Below are 15,389 nucleotides of genomic sequence, written 5' to 3'. Positions count from 1 at the left end.
AAGCCTTTGAAAAAAGCACCAGAAGAAGCTACAGCTCTAGTGGAATGAGCCTTTACAGAAGAAGGAAGGCTCTTGCCATGAAAAGTGTAACAAAAGGAAATAGCCTTTGAAATACAAGTGGAAACAATTTGCTTGGAAACAGCCAAACCTAAAGACCTAGGATGAAAGGAAACAAATAACTGGTCAGACTTTGATAGCTTTAGTTTTCGCCAAATAAAATCTGAGCTGTCTAAGCACATCTAAGGTATGCAGCACCCTCTCACTGTCAGATTGTGGCGAAGGGAAAAAAAGTAGACAAATTAATAGACTGATTAAGTGACAACTCATTAACCACCTTGGGAATGAAAGAGGGATTAGTATGCAAGGACACCCTGTCCTCTTGAAATATCAAAAAAGGTGGACAAGCCATAAGGGCTTGCAACTCAGACACCCGTCTGGCAGAAGTAAAAGCTAACGAAAGAACTGTCTTTCAAGAACAATGTTGCAAGGAAGCAGAAACAGCAGGCTCAAAAGGAGCCCGAGTCAATTTTTGCAGAACAAAATTAAGAACCCAGGGAGGAGAAACAGGCTTCTTGGGAGGTCTAATATTAAGGACGCCTTTAAGAAATTCCTTAGCCTCAAATCTAGGAGCCAATGGGGGAGTTAAAGGCAGACAAGCAGAAAGTGTTGATAAGAGGGCCTTAATAGAATAGGCCAAACCAGCATTCAGCAACTCACACAAATAAGAACCAAAGGAACATCCATGGAAAGTGAGTCCAAGTCACAAGAAAGACACCAAAATAGAAAACATCTTCCATTTAGATAAGTAGGATTTCCTAGTAGTAGGTTTCATGGCCTCCTGCAGGTCCTGCAGCACGTCCACAGGAAAAAAGGTGTCTATGAGGAATCAAAACCCTATCACCCACGGTGTCAGATTAAGTGTGGGCAGGTGGGGGTGGATGAGAGACCCCTTGTCTTGTGTGAGAAGATCCACCCTGTGAGGTAACTTGTGATGACTGTCCATGGCAAGATGCAGAAGTAGAGGGAACCAATGCTGTCGTGGCCAAAAGGGAGTCACCAACAAAATTTTGGAAGCATCCTGTTGAGTCTTGAACAGGACTCTAGGAAGGGGAAGGAATGCATAAAGAAACATCCCCTTCCAAGAAAATGCGAGGGTGTCCTCCTTCCATACCAGAGGACCTGAGACTGGCACAAAACAGAGAAGTTGTCTGTTCAGAGGGGAGGCAAAGAGATCTACTTGAGGAGTTTCCCACTGGTGAACAATGTCCAGAAACACATCCCTGTGAAGCATCCATTTGTGGGATTGAGTGAAGGACCTGCTCAGACTGTCTGCCACAATGTTCCAATCTGAAGGAATGTAAACTGCCTGAAGAGTCACACGATATTGGATTGCCAGATCCCATACCAGAAGTGCCAGCCGGCAAAGATGGTAGGCTCTCGTACCCCCGTTTGTTGACATACCATATGACTGTGGTATTGTCTGTGAATACATTGAAAGGCCTTGCAGTTAAGAGAGGGTGAAATGCCTGAAGAGCCAGCATAAGAGACCTCATCTCTTTGTTGATGATGTGCTCCTTCCACTGACGAGGCAACCACACTCCTTGAACTCTCAGGGAGCCAAAAGTTGCTCCTCATCCCACATCTGAAGCATCTGTGACCAGATCCTGAGAGGGAACAGGAGGCTGAAAAAGGAGGCCTTTATTTTAGAGGCAACTGCTGAATCCACCACAGAAGTTCTGTCTTGAGACACGGGAGAAGAGAAAAAGGAAAGTCTAGAGGATGGGCATGCTGAAGCCACACCAACTTCAGAAACCACTGGAACTTCCTCATGTGGAGCTTGGCCACAGGGAGCATTGGAATGGTGGAAGCCATGAACCCCAGAGCTCTCAGAAACTCCCTGGCTGTAATGGAGGCCAGGGGAAGAAGAACTTGAAAGAAAGAAATTAGAGCTAATGCCTTTGGAGGAAGCAGGGATGCCAGCATTGGCACTGTTTGAAACCTGTAGCTCAGAAAGACATGATCCTGAGAGAGAGTCAGGGAAGACTTTTTGAAGTTTATTGTGAACCCCAGGCTATGTAGAACAGAAATGGTAAAAATGATGATTCTGCAAAAGGACCTCTAGAGAAGATGCCTGAATCAGCAGGTCATCCAAATAAGGAAAGATTTGGATCCCCTGAAGCTTGCAAAAGGCAACCACAGGAGAGAGGCATTTGGTGAAAACCCTTGGGGAAGTAGAAAGGCCAAAGGGCAAAGCACAGAACTGGAACCGCCAGGAAGCAACAGAGAAATGCAAAAATCTCCTGAAGAGAGGATGGGTTGGATTATGAAGATAAGCATCCTTGAGGTCCAGAGACACCAGAAAGGCCTGAGGGAGCATGAGAGGAAAAAGTGACTGAAGGGACAACATCCGAAAGGAAGGCATCTTCAGAAATGTTTTCAGATGGGAGAGGTCTAGCATAGATCTCCAAGTGCCTTCTTTTCTGGGTACTAGAAATATTCTTGAAAAAAAACCTTTCCCCCTTTGGGACACAGGCACTTCTTGAATAGTACCCCAAGACAAGAAGTGACAGAACCCAAGAATCCTGGGCGATTCGGAGCCAAACAGGAAGAGAAAGAGGAATGTGGCTGGGAACGGGTGGATAGTCAGACAGCACCCGGTCTGTCAGGAAAGGAAGTCTTAAGAATCGCTGCAGTCTGAGTGGCCTTAGCAGGAGAAGTCCATTTACTTGCCTTTTTACCTTTAGAAGGAGGGCAAGATTGCCTTCGAATAAAGGCTGGCTTAGAAGGGTAGTTTCACTGAAATTTAGGCACAGGAGAAACAAAGACATGCTTAAGCTCCTATAAAGCCTTCCCCTTGTCCTGAAGAGACTTAAACCAGCAGCTGTTTCACCAAACAGAGTATTATCCAGAGAAACATCCATCAACTTAGCCTTAATATCATCGGGCAAAGGCTGAAGCCGATGCCATGAATATCTCCTCAGAAATTAACCAGAAGCAGCAGCCCTAGAAGAGGCATCCGCTGCATCATAACTACATTTGACAGAATGATAACTACATTTGACAGAATGACGAACTACCTGAGAGGAAGTCCCAAGCAAAGAGCAGTAAGATTTACTCTCAGAGTCTGGAAGATCAGAAATAATCTGACAAGCCTGAGAAAGAAGAGCCAAGACATACCTAGAGATGTGGGTCTGATAATTAATAGCCCCAAAAGCTATGGTAGCTGAAGCATAAACCTTCTTACCCAGCCTGTCCATAGTTCTACTGTCCTTGTCAGAAGGCAGTAACTTGGATAAAGGAAGCAAATGAGACGGCTTATCAGATGCCACAGACACCACAGAGGGGTCAGCAGCAGGACATTTAAACAAAAAGGAACAATCCTCAGGCACCTATAAAACCTATCAGCAGGGGGCAGAGAATCCAATGCTTTAGAGGCTGTGGAAACAACAACCAATAAAGCAGGCAAAACAGGAGGAATGACATCTGTAGTAACTCACAGTACCCCTTATGGATATCCGAAACCTGGGCACAAGCCAATCCCATCATCCTAGAGACCGTGTCTCCAAAGGAAATTTCCTCAGAAGGATTATCTAGAGTATGAGAATCCTCCTCCTCAGACCCGTAGTCTAAAGGAGAAGGAATCTGGGTAGAATAAGAAGGGAGTCATCATCATAATCCACCTCAGACGAATGCAATTCTCTGGGCCTCTTGGGGGAGGAGGAGAATCAAGGAGCAGCCGGAACGGAACCCGTTCAGGAGGCCGCAACGACAGTAAAGCATTAAAAACCCGAGTAAAGGCTGGACACTCACTGTGTGGATCCTTAGGAGCAGAAGGAACATGGTTAGTTTTCCGTTTCTTTTTTAGGGGGACAGCTGTCCTAGAAACCTGAGAAGGCCCAGACTCAGGATGGCATTCCACAACTGCAGTAGGAACCTCTGCCCTAAAGAGAAACTCTGGAACCCCACTTGACCCCTCAGAAACAGTCAACTGTTGTTCCCTCTGAATGCCCAAAATGGACACCTACAAAGCCTCATCAGATGTGCTGCCCGCCAGATCCTCACCAGCCTCCAACCCAGATGCAGTAGAAGAATCTGAAAAAACAACTGGATGAAATTCTGGGTGCATAATAACCTCAGGAGAAGCTCCCGACAGAGGAAGATTCCAGTCTTACCTTATGCACCTTCTTCACAGATGGCGGACCCTCAGGGCAGGAAGTTCCATCCATAGTACCTGCAGCAAAAAGCTTAAGTCGCTGGTTCTCAAGGTATAAGGAAAGGGAAGAAAGGCAACTATGAAGAGTTTTGGGGAACAAACCCCTGACAAAATGAACAAGATGTATGGTCGTGAGCAGCACCTAGGCAAAAAAGACACTTATTGTGGCGGTCTTTATGGGGAATCAGTCTCCCAACACTGGCATTTACTCTTCCTGGATGACATTAACTCCAAACACCACAAAGCAAACAGAAAAAAGTAACCAAAAACCCAACCGGCTACTTATTTTCAACTGTGAGAACTCCAGCAAACAGGAGGAAGCACAGAAATGCTAACAAACAAAAAAAAACAGTATGTATTTAACAAGCCAGTGGTTAAAACAGTGTTTGGACTGGTGAGAAAGTTGTTCTGAGGATGGTACACCTGAACAATACCTTTATGCCCTACCCTATGCATACAGGTGACGTTCAGCATACTTTAAACCAATGGTAGACTTCTGTAAACTGGCCAGACGGAGGGCTTCACAGCAGGGAATTCCATTCGTAAGGAATACTGCAGTGCTGAATTTAAGGACATCAACTGTTATGCAACTCTGAAACTGCTGTTAAGATTGGGTCTTGTGCTACAGCAGCACTTTGCAAGTTTATCTTTTTTTTCCAATTTTGCAGTGTAATCATGGAGCTCCATGCACCATAAACCAGTAAGTACAGTATACTTTGTCTCCATGGAGCTAATTAAGATGGATGGAAGTGCAGTGCTTGTAGCACAAGTGCAAATATGTAGGAGGTACATCTACCTGCTGAGCTGCACTTTTAAAAATAGTACAAACAGCGGGTTCTTATTATAACAATGAAATGGCTGAAGATCGAACGGTCTAAAGAGCAAAAATACTGTTCATCGATGTGTTTTTTTGTGAGATTACAGTGCAGTGACGATCAGAAAATTTGCCCTTTCCTCACTGTAGTGCGATCTCGGAGTTGGTATATATAATTAGCGGGGGTGGGGGCGCAGCCCCCCACAAAAGCAACTTCAAGGTATGGCATTTTCGGCTTTTAGGCCGTTTGACACTTGGTCTTTTTGATGTTATAATACAGAACCCAAACAGCATGAAACAAAATTATACATGCTACGGGACTCCATTTTTCATAGTGGTAACTTATGTTATGTTCTGTAACTATAATCAAAGAGTTGAAATAACACTGTCCTAAAATCCTACCAAACAATGTGCTGCCCCCTGACTGAGAAATCAGCATAAGCATCAACCTCCTATTTCCCATTTTATTCATAGGGTTGGGGCGTTAGATCAACAGTGACCATATTACTTACAGCCAATGTTCATGCCACCTGGTGAACCCCAAATATAATTCATTGCCCATCTCTGAATAATATTTCACTGTAAAAACTAATAGAAATTAGAGGATAGCTCCATCCAAATATCAAGTTTCACAGTGCAAACAAGATTTAACAATTATTTAAATTGTTTTATGTCAGAACCTGCTAACATTTGGTGTTCGCGAAATTCCACATAGGTTCATAGGTACTTACTAGACTACAGATTAGTGAGGATCTTTAGAAGTCTAGTCATGCATTCCCACGATGCTAATATTTAAGTACAAATAAGCAGACATGAGCAGAACATTTACACGTTACATAAATTGTGTTTACTTGTCTTGCCTTATCATCTGCTATACCACGTAGGCATTAAAAAGAAAATAACTCAGAAGAATTACTACCTTGAGACAAAAGAATAATTTAGTAGGTCACTGACTGTAGTCAATCAGAGGTGATTGAAAAGTTTTGAAAGTGAGTACATAGAGATGGTTTATCAAAACACATACGACTAGCATCATACCCAAGTTGGACACGGAGACCCAGAGCTACAATTCTGTCCTTGAACAAAGACAATTATTTGAAATTTAGCATTCAAATATCAATGAAAAGGAAAACTGCAGCCACACGTCGAGCTCCTTTCTTTTAATCTAACCCCAAAAATGCCACTTAAAAAGAAAAACAGGTCTTGCATATTACGACTCCCACTGCTATTTTCTATAAAACTCCAGGTTACTTTTTGCTTGCTTTCACCACAGCTTCTTCTTCATTATACAGATAGTATTCAACTGAGGCAGGTCAGTGAGCAATGAGGACAGCTGTATCGAAGATTCCATGTGCAGATACAGCATCAATAAAAATGAAAATATAATAGAAAGTCTGTGCCACTAGCCAGCTTGGTCTTAATATAATTTACAAAAGTGTCACGGATAATAAACATCATACCTGAGCTGGAAATGTGAGCCACAATTCTGAGTTTAGAAGAAAGAAAAAAAAAAACAACAGAGGTGGCTAACTTCACGGCACCCATGCAAATGGAGAATAGTTGCATGACCACCGAATTATACACCAATGCACTGTACGAACACATACACAAATGCATGGATTTCGCCATATCCAATGGAACCAAGACACTCTCCTCCAAAAAAGGAAGCCAATCTGATGGTCCCCTGCCATAAACAAACTCTACAACTTAAGAAGGAAACTGATGCAGAATAAGGTGAAGTCCCAAGACTGTAAAAACTCCCTTATCAGCCTCAACAAAAAGTTGAGATCCCTCATCAAATCCTCTAAAGCTAGCTATGAAAACAGAATTACAGCAGATAATAAAGACAACCACAAGGCTTTCTTTAGTTATGTAAAGAATCTCCACGACAATACCCAGATTTGCTCTGAGCTACTGCACAATGGTACCTCCTATACTGAGCCAACAGATATTGCCAATACACTGGCCGACAGATTCAGTGCCAGCTTTATCCCTCCCCCCAAAGGACCAATCACAATACCAGTAGATTGCCAGGCACCTAGTATTACTGCTGCACAGGTTAAAACAGCACTGTCCAAGGCCACGAATATAGCTTCTGTGGGACCTAACAATATCCCTGGCTGTGTTCTACATGAACTACACAGTGAACTGGCACCTCACCTGTGTGCCCTGTTCAATCACAGCATCACCTCAGGCTTTGCCCCTATTGAATGGTGGACTACTACAGTCATCCCTCTCCACAAAGGAGGAGCGACTACAGACCTTGGGAACTATCACCCCCCCCCCCATTAGCCTGATGAGTCTAATATGCAAAGCTATGGAACACAACATCATGGACCTAATAAACAAGAATATAGGGAATCTCCAAACTCTGGATCCCATATAGCTTGGTTTTGTGAAGGGTAGATCATGCCTGCTCAACGTCTCTGAGTCAGTCACCAGAGCTGTGCAAGAAGGCAAGGTGGTTCATACAGCCTACCTTGATCTGGCCAAGGCCTTTGATACTATTTCCCAGTCAGGAATCATAGAAGAACTCACAATAAGCTAGTCATCAACCCCTATATCACTAGGTGGGTTGCAAACTGGCTCACAGGTAGAACCCACAGTGTAAAGGTAGCTGACTCCAAGTCAGACGCCGACCAGTCACGAGTGGAGTCCCACAGGGTTCGGTCCTTGTTCCTCTCCTGTTTGGTATCTACTTCTCTGAAGTCCAGGCCAACACGAAGGGACTTTGGCTGACAAAGTTTGCAGACGATTGCAAGTTGGGAACTATTAACTTCCCAAGTGATGTTGACATCCTACAGAAAGGCCTCACTGAGACCAATGACTGGTGTCAGAACCATGGCCTTAAGCTCAATGCCAAAAAATATGTCGTCATCCCCTTTAGGAAAAACCCAGTTCCTATGAATTACCACATCGATGGTAGTCTGCTGAACACAGAAGGTGTCATAAGAGATCTGGGAACACAGGTTGAGAGCAACCTCTCTTTTGACCACCACATTACCACTGTAGTCAGAATGTCCTTCTACATGACACATCTCATTACTAAGGGTTTTGCATCCAGGAAGAAAGAGGTCATTGTCTCCCTCTACTCTTCCCTCGTTAGGCCACTCATTGAGTACAATGCCCCATTTGGCATGTATCTCACTAAACACCTGCAACAACTGGAAAGGCTGCAAACGTACCTCACAAAGTGGATCCTAGGCCTTAAACATTTGTCCTATATGGACAAAACTCCAACTATTCTCTCTCATATCGCCTACTTAGAGGCAATCTCTGCTTGACTTACAAAGCCATGTCTAACCCAGCTCTGTTAGAAATGCTACATCTAAAGAAATCCCAATCCCTCCGCACCACAAGCTCCAGAGACCTCAACCTCATTACCACAATCAACAAAACATGCTGGAGGGACAGGTTCATAACCCAGAGACTGCCCATGCTATGGAATAGACTTCTCATACATGTCAAGCACAGCACCTCACTGGCCCTCTTCAAGAGAAATCTTGATAAGTGGATGGGAAATAGAAAATTCATCCCAGGGATCACACCAGTGGCTTTACTCGACAGAGGCACTGAGAACTAAGGTTGGGTGGCATGATGCTAGGGTAATCCTATGGGCTAGGCTTGTAAAGGCTCCAAGGCCATTAGCCTATACACACCTATGAACAAGTAATTCAGCTATATTTTTTTTATTCCTAGAGTGCCTCTATCTGAGCATCAGCTGCTCCTGTGCTTATCCCCTGGGATAAGACTTTCTCTGAAGGTAGTAGGTTGGGGAGGAGAAGCACAGAGCACAGCTAGCAGCTGACATCATCACATATGGTGCTCCTGCATACCATTGTTTTCCCCTAGTCCTACCTCTCAACTTAGGAATGTGTACAGTGAAGCTGGGCAGACAATGAGGTATGGCCTATTAGGACACATCTGTGTAGAGCCCTAGCGCAGCCCTGCCTTTTTAGTCATTCTGTACACCCAGCCCAGCAATCACTCAAAGTTATAGCATTCACAAGGGCCAAATAAACAATCTTCCTTTTAACACCATGGTCCCTCATCCTTCCCAAGACAGACAATTCCATCCACCTTGCTACTCAGCCATTCACTTGGTTTGCTACTCAAACCTGGGTCGTAGTCATGTCTTCACCTGAACAGTAACATATCAACTCGGTTACTTTTTAAAGGCTAACATTCAAAGGTACATTAAAACAGGTTAGTAAAAACTATTAAAAATTTCAGATTGACACGGTTTCCAGTGACAGTCAAAATGTAGGAAGACAGCATACACGCAATACCATATGTATATCAATGAAGAGACCACAGTAAAAACTCTCTCAGTACAAACTTCTTCGTTTTACCATAATAAAGTCACATGGGGAAGACAAAAATCAGTGCAAAATACGAGTACATTTTGCGTGGCAGCCTTGGCGGGGACATCTTTGTTTATAAAAATAAAATAAAGCATAATAATAACCACATAAGAGTGCTGTAGAAATATTTGTACTAGGGAAAAGTTCAAGAAATTATAAAACACTTTTTTTCTGCTTTGGAATGAAGTGATCCTTTGACTAATTGTGCAAATGCAGTCTCGGCCTGTGTAATTAAAATATTATCATAATATTCTATGCTTTAGCCCTTACTTTTCTTCCACAAATACACTTTTAGGATAGTTGTCAAAATCGGGGGCAAATGAGAACATGACATTTGTAAATCTATACCTTACTCACCAGTAATAGAGATACTAGTGCAAGTGCAGCTAAAGCCAGGACAAATTCACAAATACAACAGTCCATTGTTACATAATTCACAGCTCGACTACCTGACAGGACAATGGTATAAGTGCAAATATAAAAACCTGCAGGTGACAGCTCTCAAGTGCTATAGCATTTGCATGACTGTACTATACAAAAACTTCCTGTGGGCTGGAACATAGCTACAGCAATGCGGAACCGCTTCACTTACGACAACGGAATAAAGAATCATAGAGTGGCAGAGCCATTTCCGTCACGGAGTGTGTGTGTGTGTGTGTGTGTGTGTGTGTGTGTGTGTGTGTGTGTGTGTGTGTGTGTGTGTGTGGAGAAATATGTAGCGCCACCTTCTGGGAAACGTACTCTGTAGTCTCAAAAAGTGTGTGTTGTGAATTCGCGGGGAAAAAACATTTACAATACTGTATACAAAATACACAAATCAAGGCCAAGTATAACTCGCCTACCCCATTTATCATATTCCCTTATTTAAAACAAACAAACAAAAGCAATGTTGAAATAGCTAGTGTATTGGAGATTTCAGTTTGCGTTTTGGAGTCTATACGTTTCTCATTCACGTGGACCTATAAAAATATGGCGACTGGATTTAAGTGAGTAAATGCAGTTTAGAGAAATTGTAATTGTTTTTGAATAGGTTGACACGGCGTGTACTCGTTTTAAATCGTGTCTGTAGTGAAATTCTGTTGTGGTATTCACAATCTGATTAAGTTTTACGTTGTCACTTGTCTTTGCATCACTCTGACATAAATACACGTCACTTGAGTAACTTGTTTAAGGCGTGCATCAGTCTGGTTTCTAAGAGAGCTTTGCCTTTATTTGTTTCCAGTGTAAAGATGTTTGATAGACAGTTATCTACTGTGTTGTGTTTTTAGTGTTTCTATTCCTTGGGCTTTCTTCAAGAGTTTATTTTAGCAACAGTACTCGAGACAAGTGCTATGTACGTTTATTGCGACGCTGCTTGTTATGTAGTTTTTTGGTTAGTTCATATTTTACACTAGGTCTGGCTGTTTAATTTTAGTTCACATAATGTTAATCTTTGTAGTAAACGTGCTTGTGTTAAAGTGTAGTATCTCACCCCCCCAACATACAAGAAGTTGACTTCAGGGTTTCAGCAAATAATTCAGTACTTTGGTTGACCATATAATAACGGTGTTTTCATGGGAACATCTGCATGTCACGTTTGCTCTCCTACTTGTAAAGTGCAACGATTTAATCCTTGACTTAGTGCTGCAGTTATGCTGGCTCCTTCTGCTAACAGCGAACCTTCCATTGACACTACAGTCTTGCGGCTGGAGTTTATTTTGCAGAAGCATTTCACTTGCCTTAAGTGCTGTTTCTTAATAATGGAATGCATGATTGATTGCACTTTGGAAGAATGAGTACAGACGAACAAGATAGTTGTAGCAGCAAATGGAAATCAGAAGAAACTGAAAATTGAGCTAGAAGGGGAAGTAATGGAACAGGTTAACAGCTTCAAGTATCTGGGGGGGGGGGGGGGGGGATAGCTAAGGAAAAGAGAAGCCAGCAGGAACAAGAATAAGAACGTCAGAGCTAGATTCGGAGATGATGCAGCCAAGTAGCACAGTGTTGGATAGTATATGACCGAAGAATACCAGCTCACTAGGCTGAATAAGGAGAAGGTTACTGTTAGCTGCCTGTCGGGTGCCAGGATCCGCCACATAACACAAGCACTCGGGTCATTCCAGAACAAGTACAAATATGACTCTGTCATTGTCCATGTTGGTGTGAATGACCTGAGCCGTACCTCCCTGGACTACATGAAAAGAGACATGGAAGAGCTGTCTGATCACGTACCCCAGGCCGGTATGACCCAGACCCTGAGTAGCATCCTGCCCTCACCAAGAATGATACCATGGTATAAAGAAAAAAAATTCTCGATTTCAACAATTGGCTAAGTTTCTGGTGTCATTCAAAGGGGATCCAGTATCTGTCCGCCAGTGATGACATGCTCGACAAGCCACGCTGTTTCGCTAGAGATGGCTTGCACCTGTCACCCTTAGGCTTTCAAGTACTTGCCAAGGCTCTTGCCACCCCCATAGTGCCTTTTTTAGGCAAGGCTCAAAAGACAAACCCACCGTTGTAAATAGCACAAGTAACAAAAAACTGAGGGTAATGCTACTCAGTGCCAGAAGTCTAAACCTCAAAATGCACGCACTCGAGGCACTCCTCAGTATGGAGAAAATCGATATATGTGCAGTAACAGAAACCTGGTTTAAGGCTCCAGAGAGCACCCCAGCACTACCAGGCTACAACTCATACCATACATTTCGGCCACAGAACCCAAACCGAAATACAAAAGGCGGGGGCATATCTGTATTCATCACACCTCCGACTGTAGTGAGGCCCATCCAGTACCCCTGGGGTTGCAGTAAACTAGTGCATTAAAAAACATGACTGCTAAATAATACCATTAAAAGTCTTTCAGTATGTAAAGCACTATGCAAGTCATGTTTCCATAATTATATCTGATTAAATAATAACAAATCCAAGTGTCAATGGGCTTCTTCCTTAAGATAAAGCCCATTAATAAAATTATATTTCACCCAGTATATATTTTTAATGCATGCCCTATCCATACTGATTTGCCTTTATCTTGAATTTCCTCCATTGAGTTATGCTTGTCAAGACGATGCTGCTGATGATTTGCCTACAAATTTTGCTTGTATCTAGCAATTATGAAGCGATGAGATCATATTATTTGTAGGTAAAGCTTTTTAAAGAATAACTCAGGATGTCTCCTGGTAACAATATTATTGATCCAGTTATATTTTTATACTAACAAAGAAAACAAAATACTTCTGGCTATGTTATTTGTGCTGTTAAACTTTTACATTACAGCTCAATGGTTTAACCTAAAAACGGTTTACTTTGCATATTCATTTAAAGTGGCATAAGCTAAACACTAGACTTAAAAAAATTCACAAACTGGAAATGACCACAGAAAAGTACTTTATAAATAATGATATAAGAGAAAGTTGTCTAAAATAATGATATAAGAGAAAGTTGTCTAATGATTTATCATGTTTCTATTTGGTTTACTATTATTGTTTATTAATCATTCACAGTAATATTTACGAAAATTAAGATTCATTGCACATTTACTTTAGTTATTGCAAACTGTGTGGTTTGTTTTAGATCTTCATTTGTTATTAATGATTTGTTATTTGTATTTCAAATCTTTACATTTATAATTCAAGTTTCATTGCATGTTTATTGTTATTTTAAAACTGCTTAAACATATTTTTATTTAAAAAAAATGGATATTGGACAAGTGACACCCTTCTGCCAAATATCCGTTTTTCTCTGTACCTAAGTTGTGCATGTACTACATGAACTACAAAGTGAACTGGTACCTCACCTAAGTGTCATGTTTAATCATAGCCTCACCTCAGGCTTCATGCCCACTGAGTGGCACACAGCTACAGTTATCCCACTCCACAAGGGGGATCCACCTTGCATCCTGGGAACTACCGCCCCATCAGTCTGACGAGCCTGATCTGCAAGGCCATGGATTATCATGGAACTTATAAACAAAGACAATGGCCACCTTCAAACACTCGACCCCACTCGGTTTGGGTTCATGATGGGCCGATCTTGTCTCCTAAACCTGATTGACTTCTTCGAATCAGTCTCCAGAGCTGTGGATGAGGGTAAGGTGGTCCACACAGCCTATCTGGACCTTGCCAAGACCTTCAACATTATCCCACACTCTGGAATCATAGAGAAACTTACTAAGCCGAGCATTAATCCCTATGTTACTCGATGGGTTGCCAACTGGCTTATTGACAGAACCCACACTGTAAAAGTAGCCAACTCCAAATCCAGCTCCAGACAAGTGACAAGTGAAGTACCTCAAGGTTCAGTCCTGGGACTGCTCTTGTTTGGTATCTACTTCTCTGAAGTACAGGCCAATACTAAGGGACTCTGGCTGACAAAGTTCACAGATGACTGCAAACTGGGAATCATTACTGAATCCCCAAATGATGTGGATATTCTTCAAAAGGGCCTTACAGAAACAGATGCTTGGTGCCAGAGCCATGGGCTCAAGCTCAATGCCAAGAAATGTATAGTTATCCCCTTTGGGAAAAAACATGCATCCGTGAATTACCACATAGGTGGCAGTACACTAAACACCGAAAGTGTGATAAGAGACTTAGGGACACAGGTGGACAGTGGTCTCACCTTTGATAACCACATTGCCACAACAGTCAGGAAATCCTATGTGGCACACCTCATCACTAAGGGCTGTTCAGCCAGAAAAAAGGAGGTCATTGTCCCACTGTACTCATCCCTCATTAGACCTATTATGGAATACAATGCCCCTTTTGGTATGTACCTCTCAAGACATCTGCAACAACTGGAAAGGCCACAGAAATACCTCACAAAAAGAATCACAGGCCTAAAGCAGATGCACTATGCTGACCGTCTAAAAAAACTCCAGCTATGCTGTGTTGCATATCGTCTACTCAGAGGCGATCTCTGCATAACATACAAGGCCATGTCAAATCCAGAGCTGTTGGACATGCTACACTTAAAGAAATCCCAGTCCCTCAGAGCCACACGCTTCAGGGATCTAAACCTTGTCATCACAATGAACAAAACATGCTGGAGAGATAGGTTCCTGACCCAGAGACTCCCCAGACTCTGGAATAGACTGCCCATACATGTCAAGCAGAGCACCTCTTTGGCCCTCTTCAAAAGGAACCTTGACAATTGGATGGGAGATAGGAAATTCACCCCAGGGATCATGTCAGTCACCCTGCTAGACAGGGGTCCAGGGGAGTAAATATTGTGGGAAGAAATAGCTAGGGAATTGTTATGGCTAGGCTTGTATAGGCTCTAGGGCCGATAGCCTAGTACCAACCTATGAACCTATAAAGGATACCCACACCTCCAGGTTAGTGGCACAGCACGATGCTTCAGAGATCATTCACGTTCAACTAGCAATGGGCAAAACTGCAATTCAAATTGTAGCTTGCTACAGATCACCCACCATGTCCCAGGACCCCCAGTCCGCGTTTCTGGAAACACTGGGAAACATAAAGGTCCTACCAAACACCCTAATATTGGGTGATTTTGATTACCCAAACATTAACTGGGAGATCTACTCAAGTACAAACTCCCTTGCCCAACTTTTCCTAGAATTTATAAACTCAAACGCCCTGGTTCAACTGGTCAACACTCCCACCAGAGGTGACAACATATTGGACCTGGTCATCACCAACATGGGCGACCGGTGTTCCACACCAGAGGTCAACCCCTCGCTGGTTAGATCTGACCATAAACAAATCACTTTGGATATCCATATTCCGCCCCCACCCCAGGACATGAAAGCCACCATGAAAAACTTTTCAAAAGTAAACTTCACATTACTTAAGACCGAGGTGGTAAATTTCAAAGCCCCCATGCTGAAGGATAACACTGTCCAAGCTGCAAAATCCTTTACTAATGCATTCTACGGGCAGCTACAAGAATGCATGGATCGTGCCATCCCAAGTAAAACCAAGACTCACTCCTCCAAGAAAAGGAAACCAGTCTGGTGGACTCTTGCCGTAAACAAACTATACAATAGAAGGAGGAA

General features: G+C 42.8%; 2 protein-coding genes across 2 annotated transcripts in view; one reads left to right on the top strand and one right to left on the bottom strand.

The window, feature by feature from the left end:
• The window catches only part of ALG5 (ALG5 dolichyl-phosphate beta-glucosyltransferase), a 593,309-nt gene extending 583,290 nt beyond the window's left edge, over positions 1 to 10,019 (bottom strand). Inside the window, exon 1 of the mRNA XM_044073307.1 lies at positions 9,749 to 10,019. Within this exon, the coding sequence (XP_043929242.1) occupies positions 9,749 to 9,814 (66 nt within the window). The 5' untranslated portion in view covers positions 9,815 to 10,019. The remainder of the gene's footprint in view (positions 1 to 9,748) is intronic.
• A 72-nt stretch (positions 10,020 to 10,091) lies between these two features.
• Positions 10,092 to 15,389, top strand: part of EXOSC8 (exosome component 8) — a 533,341-nt gene continuing 528,043 nt past the window's right edge. The window contains exon 1 of the mRNA XM_044073308.1: positions 10,092 to 10,377. Coding sequence (XP_043929243.1) covers positions 10,361 to 10,377 — 17 coding nt within the window. The 5' untranslated portion in view covers positions 10,092 to 10,360. The remainder of the gene's footprint in view (positions 10,378 to 15,389) is intronic.

This window comes from Protopterus annectens, chromosome 5.part1, assembly GCF_019279795.1.
Source record: "Protopterus annectens isolate FY-2018-M chromosome 5.part1, PAN1.0, whole genome shotgun sequence".
NCBI classification, from domain to species: domain Eukaryota; kingdom Metazoa; phylum Chordata; order Ceratodontiformes; family Protopteridae; genus Protopterus; species Protopterus annectens.
This window is presented reverse-complemented; position numbering and strand designations above follow the sequence as displayed.